Source organism: Sceloporus undulatus, chromosome 3 (genome assembly GCF_019175285.1).
Source record: "Sceloporus undulatus isolate JIND9_A2432 ecotype Alabama chromosome 3, SceUnd_v1.1, whole genome shotgun sequence".
NCBI lineage: Eukaryota > Metazoa > Chordata > Lepidosauria > Squamata > Phrynosomatidae > Sceloporus > Sceloporus undulatus.
This window is the reverse complement of record NC_056524.1, coordinates 152,341,347-152,349,742: the sequence shown is the minus strand read 5'-3', so window position 1 is coordinate 152,349,742 and position 8,396 is coordinate 152,341,347. Positions and strand designations below refer to the sequence as shown.

At 38.8% G+C, this 8,396-nt stretch overlaps 1 protein-coding gene across 26 annotated transcripts in view; it reads left to right on the top strand.

Annotated features, from left to right (window-relative positions):
• Positions 1–8,396, top strand: part of KCNMA1 (potassium calcium-activated channel subfamily M alpha 1) — a 612,911-nt gene that overhangs the window by 587,831 nt on the left and 16,684 nt on the right. For all 26 annotated transcript variants that reach the window (XM_042456625.1, XM_042456624.1, XM_042456616.1 and 23 more), the window contains 2 exons: positions 5,432–5,626; positions 7,265–7,383. In XM_042456625.1, the coding sequence (XP_042312559.1) occupies positions 5,432–5,626; positions 7,265–7,383 (314 nt within the window). The remainder of the gene's footprint in view (positions 1–5,431; positions 5,627–7,264; positions 7,384–8,396) is intronic.

Sequence of the window (8,396 nt, the reverse complement as noted above, 5' to 3'; positions counted from 1 at the left end):
TTACCTTCAAGGCCCTATCTGGCTCTTCCCCTTGCTTATCACTCTTTAAGTGTATTCACTCTTTTTTATGATGATGATCTGGTTTCAATGTTGATATTGCATTAGGTGTTATTTCAGTTATATGTGTACATTGGCCTGATACCTGCAGAATGAAGTCTAGGTTTAAAATGTTTAATAGATACATAAAATATGCAAAATATTGAAGTAATGATATATAATTCACCCACTTTCCTGTACATCTGTATTCCCTTGTAATTGATTTTAAGAATGATCACAAATATGTGCACATTTTCCAGAATATACATTGTAAAAAACTGCAATGGTTTCAAAGAAACCCAGAGTTTGTAATACCAACCCATGATGAACTCTTCAACTTGACTTCTGAAGATTTCAGAGTTGGGAGAAGAGCATGAACTCACATGTTTCCAAATGAGAACTCAGCTTTCATTCTCTTGCCTCTCAGCCTAGCTGTGAGATACAGAGGAGGGGGGGAGGGGTGTTTAAAAGCAACAGCTTCCTATGCCACATTGATATTCTTCCTATGATGGAGAGCATGCACACTAGAAAGTATGTGCGGCTTGTTGGACAAATGCTTACATGTGTATGCAAGATTATGGAACAAAGGGACACATAATCTGTCCCTTTGTTCCATAATCTTGCATACACATGTAAGCATTTGTCCAACAAGTCGCACATACTTTCTAATGATTAGAGGAAATGATTTGCTTGTGGTTCTCTCCTCTAGAGGAATTGTGTTCAAAACACAAAGATTCAACTGCGCACTTGTACATGGTTCTATGGCCTGTTACAGACTGCCAAAATAAAGCTGCTTCGGGTCTCTTTGGAGGTATGCTATTTAAATGATGCATGCATCCTAAGAATCTGGAAGCTGCACCAAAGCTGCACTCCAGTGCTTAGGAATGGAGTGTGGCTTTGGCGCGACCTCCAGACTCTTAGGACCCATGCATCATTTAAATACCATACCTCCAAAGATACCCGAAGCAGCTTTATTTTGGCAGTCTGTAACAGGCCTATGCCTTCTTTATATGGTCCCAATATAGCCATAACTGGATGTTGGCTAAAGTGAAATTTAGACATAGATAACTGAGGCAAAACAAGAGAGCAAAATTTTAAGTCTCAGGAGAAATAGAAACAAGCCTAGGCAGAGTCAGCCTAGATGTCCTATCAACCTGTCAACTCACGATGCATAGTACTAACAGACACTACTGAAGCAGAAGGTTCCAGAGGAATCTCTCCCTTTCCTGATAATAAACAAACAAATAAATAATAAAAATAAATAAAACAAAATAATAGTTAAGTAAAAAAATTAAAATAGCAATTTGCCAGTCTTCCATAACATCCAAAATCTGTTCCCTGAGTCAACCACCTTGCTCTGCTTCATTGCAGGACCAGCCCTGAGCCTAGGAAAGCAAATGTGGAGGAATGTGGCCAATAGCAGATGCCACAGGGAAGACAGCTGGGGAACTAAGCAGTTCTATTAAGATAAATCCTTATCTCTAAGATAAACTACTCCTCCTTGAACAGTGTTTCAGGAGTGCCCTCATTTAGATTCTGTGCTGTGCAAATTTATTTACAGCTAGTCAACCAGTCAAAAACTGCAATTAATATGTTAAAGTCTTCCCCTCCAACTTTGGTTGACAGCCATAATGAAAAGCCAAGACTTGCACTATTGTTCCCTGCTGTTAGGAGTGATTTTCCATATTGGATGAAAGACAAGTGCATCTCTATATCTTAATTTGGCTCAAATGCTGGACAAAGCGAAACAGAATTCTACAACACTTGGAAGCCACTGGAGTTTCTTTTTAAAGTTTTATTCTATGCAAACTGTTAAATATTTTATGTGAAGCTGTTGTGGCACAGAAAAGGGCAAAATGCCATTAGAAGACTTGCTAATTTTCAGTTCACTGTTTTGTAAAAGACCAATTAGTTTCAGATACATGGCCACATTGATGGTAAACCATAAGAACATGTGGTTATTACCTTTAAAAATAGTGGACGAGAAATCCAGACTGCACAATCCAACTGTTTGTATTCCAAAAGAGCTGTGGTGGAATGCAAAACAATGGGCTAGGTGGCACTGCAAGCTCACACACTGAATTCAGAAACAGCTGTCTTTTACCCAGATTATAGTAAGGCAGGGTAATGCATTTCCTTTGTCCCTCCTTCAGTGCACATTTTCATACTAGTGTGGCTGGAGCCGCCTTGTGACTCTTGCAAGCACAATTGCAATTTTAAAGGTCTTTGCCAGTAATCTCTGCATAGCTGTCAAGAGGAATTTGATGCCAGCCATCCCTTTAAAAGGTGTGTGCTAACTTTACTTGCCTTTCTAAATTTATACAGAGAGCTTTTTTTGCAAGGCGTTATAGATTTAAGTTGGCCTCCACCCAAAAACTGATGAGAACACAATTTTCAAACAATTTTGGCCTATCGCCCTTTCCTATTGGGTTCTAGGTAGCTACCAATTTTTACGTGCAAAGACTCAGTTTGGGTGTGGTCTAAGGACCAAATATTAATTATCATCCTTGCAACGTTGAATTGGGATCATAAAAGAGAGAATGGGTAGATGCAAAGGAGATCAAGGTTAGTGACATCTTTAGTAGTACATCTTTAGTAGTGGCGCAGGATGAATGTTGTCAGGTACTCCTTTTTTTTTTTAACCCCGAGCAGCAATTGAAATAATGCAGACCAGCACAACTTGGCAGTAGGTAAGGCCAAAATTAAAATAAGCTAAACTTCTTCAGGCTGCAGATAGGTTTTAATTAAATATTAATTACACTGACCTACATTTTTAATTAATTAATAATATTAAGTAATACTAATTAATATTAATTCCATCCTCCTCCTTCTTTGCCTGGATCTTTCCTCGGGGTAAAGCCAAGTGGCAGAGGAACCTTACCTGTCCTTCTCCTTTGCCCAGACTTCCCCTTGGTAGAAGGTCAAGTGACAGAAGACCCTTGTAGGGCAAGCATTTGCCTTATATAAAATAGCAAAATGAGGGTTTGCTTTTTGGATTTATATCCTTTTTTTAATCTTTTAAAGCCAAGAATTGCTGAATGTGTGAATGAAGAATCTATGCCTATGGAGGGCTGAGTATATATGCCTAGAGGTTAAATATCATTAAAGTACTTCTGGAAATGGCATCTTTTGAGAACTATATGAAGTCTCTCTGTGTAATGCTCTAATCCATTCCTGCTGAAGTGCAAACCAGCAACCCACATCAAACGCAGAAGCAGCAGTTGTTTTCTGTAACCTGATCAGAGGCAAAGAGTGACAGGGGGCTCCTGTTCTATTAACAGTTAAGTAGAAGTCAGTAAATTGGGAATGAAGTGTAGACAAACATGAAAGGTAGAAACTCCACCCTTCCTTACATCATTATCTCTAGCAATCAACATCTTGGATGTGGTGTTTACCTTTAATCCTAACCTATAGACGGGACCTATGTTTTAAAAAACTGTTTTTCTGTATCTCCCAGCCTTCTCCTTCTGTCCTATACCTATGATAGGAAAAAAAACCCTTCTCTTTGGTAGGACCAGTCTCCTCTACATCCAGCACACTGAGGCAAGAATGTGGTAGTACAGTGAGCTCACTGTATTGGAGAGCTAGCCATTTACAGCTTGGAGATCCCATGGATTGCCCCAACACCATATTAACCAATGGTAGTGCATGCCTGTGGGCACATGCATGTTGCTACCAATTGATTAGTATGGGCTTTAGCCCAGGATTTACCCACCTGTGGGGGTGTGGGATCAAACCCCTGTGGATGAGAAGGGCCCACTTTAAAGTTAGGAAATTATGAGAAGAAACATTCACCTTAGTGGGAATAGAATTTTAAAATTATTTAACTATGATAAAATAACCCTCTCAAAGTGCAAAATGGTGACAGGAAGTTTATTACATAGGGAGCCCTCCAAAGTTGACATTTTCTCCAGCAGTATAATAAGATATATTCTATTCTACAACTTCATTGTTCTATTACCTCATCTTTCCACATGGATAGACAAGGGCTTTACCCTTCCATTTAAAATCCATAGCAAGAAAAACAAACTGTAGTACCATCACTGGTATGACCCACCAGTGGCCCATTTGTGCACATACAATATTAAACCTTTAATATAAGCCAATACAAATATATATTGAGGCAAGTTGACCATTGCATCATGATGTCACTGCAAAGCATGATTCGATGGCAGTTGCATATAGCTTTTTAGATATTTTGGATCAGGTTGCTAGGCTTTCTGTAACGCGGCATCTGCCAGATTTCTTCAGAGGCAGTGGATTAAATGTGCCAACAAGTAATGCCTGTGTGCAAAAAATTTCCCTGCTAAAAATCCAGAGGTTTTTCCCCATCAGGTAGATTTGAAGTAGTGGTGATAGTAACGTGGAAACAAAATGTCTCAGGGAAGAAGGGTGGTCTCTGGACAAGCACTCAGTTTTCCCTGAAGCAAAATGTGACAAAAGGTTTCCCTGGGTACCAACAGCACTGACTTTACTGAGATTCCAGATAATAATTCCTTTAGAAAATACATTGTCTACCCAGTGAGTCATAAATTGTGGCTACTTAATGGAGCATCTTTCACCCAGACCATTGTACTTTTAAATGAACTTCCTTCCGTTGGCATCCAATTAATATTTAAAATGTCCATTGTTTGCCTGACAGGGCAGTGCAGCTACTGATGCTGGCAAAATGTCACTGTGGAGTAAATCTTTCCTAATAAACTACACTTACCCTATACCCTAGAGTTTTTTAAAAGGACCAGTAGGACCCTAAACTCATCATACATTTATCTGGAATGAACTCAAAATGTTTAATTGATACATGCTTGTGTCTGAACACTGTCAAGTCTCGTAATAAGATGTTTAGTACAGTACATCGGGAAGACTGCTCGAGTCCAGTCGCAGTAATAAGTAATGACATCCGAAGCACAGAGGCGGCTCCCCAATGGATTGGTGACAAGTATAAAAAGGCAATCTAGTCTCTGTAAGCTTTAAATGTGGTCTGTTTTTTACAATTACATGTCCTAAAGGCTGTTATTAGACATGAAGGCAATGAGAAGGAAGGCAGTCATTGCTTCACCAGTAACATCAATTATAGCAAACATGAATGATTTACATTTTTGTTCTTTAATAAGAATCAGCCCTGAGTTGGGGTTAGTAAAAAGAAAAAAGAGAGAAGGAGAGATGGAATAGAAGTGTGTGCGTGGGGGTAGGGAGGAAGGATCGAGTAGAAGCCTAATGGGACAGAAGAAAATAGAGTAATTGGGGGCTGCTGTCTTTTCACTTCCAATGGGAAATTATTTGAAGAGACAGCCAAGAACTTTAAACAGCAGAAACCCAGAAAAGTTGTAATTTGGATGTCTTCACTTGTGACTTTAATGGTGTTTGCTTAAAGAGCTTTCTTTTATCTCTGCAGACATACTTCAATGACAATATTCTCACACTGATACGTACTTTGGTAACCGGAGGAGCCACACCGGAGCTAGAGTCGCTTATTGCTGAGGAGAATGCACTAAGGGGAGGCTACAGCACACCCCAGACCCTCGCCAACAGGGACAGGTGTCGGGTGGCCCAGCTGGCTTTGCTAGATGGGCCTTTTGCAGACCTTGGGGTAAGAACATAACAAGAAAAGAAAAGAAAGCAAAGGACCCATTGTATCAGTGCTTTTATCTGCTTCTATATAGATGGTATAAACAATCATTCTTTCAAAGTAAAATTAATTCTTGTTTTGTGATTCAAAGCTATCAAAATAATATGACCAATGTAATCTTAGGGATGACTAATTATGGTAGCCAGAGATGATAATTCTCATCTCCCTAAATTTTTCAGATGGCCCTCCATATAACCACCACCTTCAAACCTGTTATGCCTCTCAGCAATTTTAAGTGACATGAATGGCAAGGGGTTCTTTAATACCAAAGGACATAGTTTTTTATTTTATTTTGTGCAGTGTAACTGTTGACTCCAGAGTATAGATGGATGAGATTTTGGGGGTTCATTTATTTTTTGATTGAATAAAATTACCAAAATTCACAAATTTCTTCAAATTCAGGGAAGAAAGAGCTTGAGTTTTTGATGTTATTGGTTTTAAAAATTGAATGTAGTAGACACTAAAACTGAATAAATTCATTCATTCTGGCCATGGTCATTACATGCATAACTCTTAAAATTCTATGGAGATTATCAGATGGTGCGGGGGGAGCTGGGAGTAAAAGGCATACTCCCAGCAAAGTTGCACAATTGCCCATGATCTCCCCTCCTACACCATCTGTTCTGTATAGGAATGCTCATAACCACACGTATATGCATTTACTACATAATACATTCTTTGGGAGGTGGAAGCACATGTTCAGTCCTACTGCCCTGTCACATATATACATTTCCCATTCCATATACGTGAGGCCCAACCTGTGGTTCTTCCAGTATGCAAAGTCACTGTTACTGACAGTTTTAATCACCTTGGAGTTGCCAAAAAATAGAAGGCAAGCTGGGAAACAGTAAGCCAATCCCAAGATGGCTGTTATTCAAGATGGTAGATCTGAAAGTTTGATTCATCCTGTAACATGTACCCATTTCTATATTTGCCACACTGAATGCCAATTGAATCCCCTAATCAAAACAAATGTTTGGCTGGGAGACAAAAGAGAACCTTGATGTCTGGAAACTTCCCTTGGAGACAAACATGTTTTTTCTTCCTCTTCTCTAATTTCTGCCTTTTGAAGGGGCAAAGTGAGGGGATTGTTACCTACTAAAGTATTATTCTCCCCAGTGAAATCCAAACTATCTTGGTGAAAATTGACAGCATAGTTAAATAAACAGAGCCATATGAGGCAGTAATTTCCAAAACTGGGGAAAGAAAGGATAAGTCACACTTTCCTAATCATCCCGGTAGTTCAGACTCCATTGCTCTTAATTTGAGGAATAGCGGTTCTCTGGCCCCAAAGCTTGCATCTTCAATTAAAAGATGAAGTCCCAGTTTAGGTTGTTTTTCTGCAGTACAATCACTGGAATTGCACACATTCCCATGCACATGTTTATTAGCTAGTTTCAAGATTAAACATTTAAATTAGACAGCTCCTTGACTAATTGTTTCTCACTTGTGACAAGTAAACAACAGATTGCTTCACACCTTGTTCCCTTGGCATGGAACTATTGACTTAAAATATCTCCCTCCCCTTCAACGTCTTTGTGATAACTGAGGTGGAAAAAAATGCCTTTAAATTTTATTTCATTTTTCTTTGTCTCCTAGGATGGTGGCTGTTACGGGGATCTGTTTTGTAAAGCTTTGAAAACATACAATATGCTTTGCTTTGGAATATACCGATTGAGAGATTTCAATCAAAGCACGCCTAGCCAATGCACCAAGCGGTAAGTGCAAAATTTTAACATCTTGAACAGTCTTTATTATTTTAAGTATTTTAATCTCCTCAACATATTTCACTACAAGAAGAAACTGCTTGCAGGAAACATCTGTTAAGTATTCTTACCCCTCTTGGAACCAGATATTTTCTTGCCATGCCACAGAGGTAAATAGAAAAAAACTGTCACAAAGGACAAACAAATCTTTGCCATGTAGATGACAATATTCCAGATCTCTGAGATGTTCGTGTTAAATGTTGAAGAAAAAGTTTGCATTTGTAATCAGAGGCACAAGGCAAAGGATCACTAATGCTTAGACTTGACTTTCCATTTGCTTTGTGTAAGTGGGATAGTCAATGCAATCTTGACTAACTGGAAGCTCTATTGAGTTGATTAGACCCCATCCTTAGTAAACCTGTAGAGACTGATATGTTAGTCAGGAAACACTTGTATGTACTGCAGCCCCAAACAAAAGTCCTCTCTCACTAACCATCAGAAATCTTTGACAAAATCAAATATCAAACATTCTGTTTAACCTTGAACTATAAGAAAAATAGTGGCCTTTTTGTAATAAACTGGTGCCAATTTGTTTTGATCTAATAATAAATAACAAAAGGTTTGCCACCAGATCATCCCAAAGGAAGAGCACACATCAATGGCTGCAACCATACTGCAGAAATAATCTAGTTTGACACCATTTTAACTCCCATGGCTCAGTGCTGTCGAATTCTGGGAATTGTAGTTTTGTGAGACATTTAACCTTCTCTGACAGAGCTCTCTGGTGCTACAACAAATGACAGTTCCCAGAATTCCATAGCATTGAGCCATGGCAGTTAAAGCAATCAAACTGGATTATTGCTGCAATGCAGATGCAGGCAGTGATGAATAACAGTGAATCATCAATTGTAATTTTAGAAGATTTAGAAAGTATACCCATGCCCCCAGAAAAAATAAACAAACCAACAACTAGTTCCTAAAAAGTTACCAAGGTGATAAGGGTACATGAAGACATGTGTTCTCTT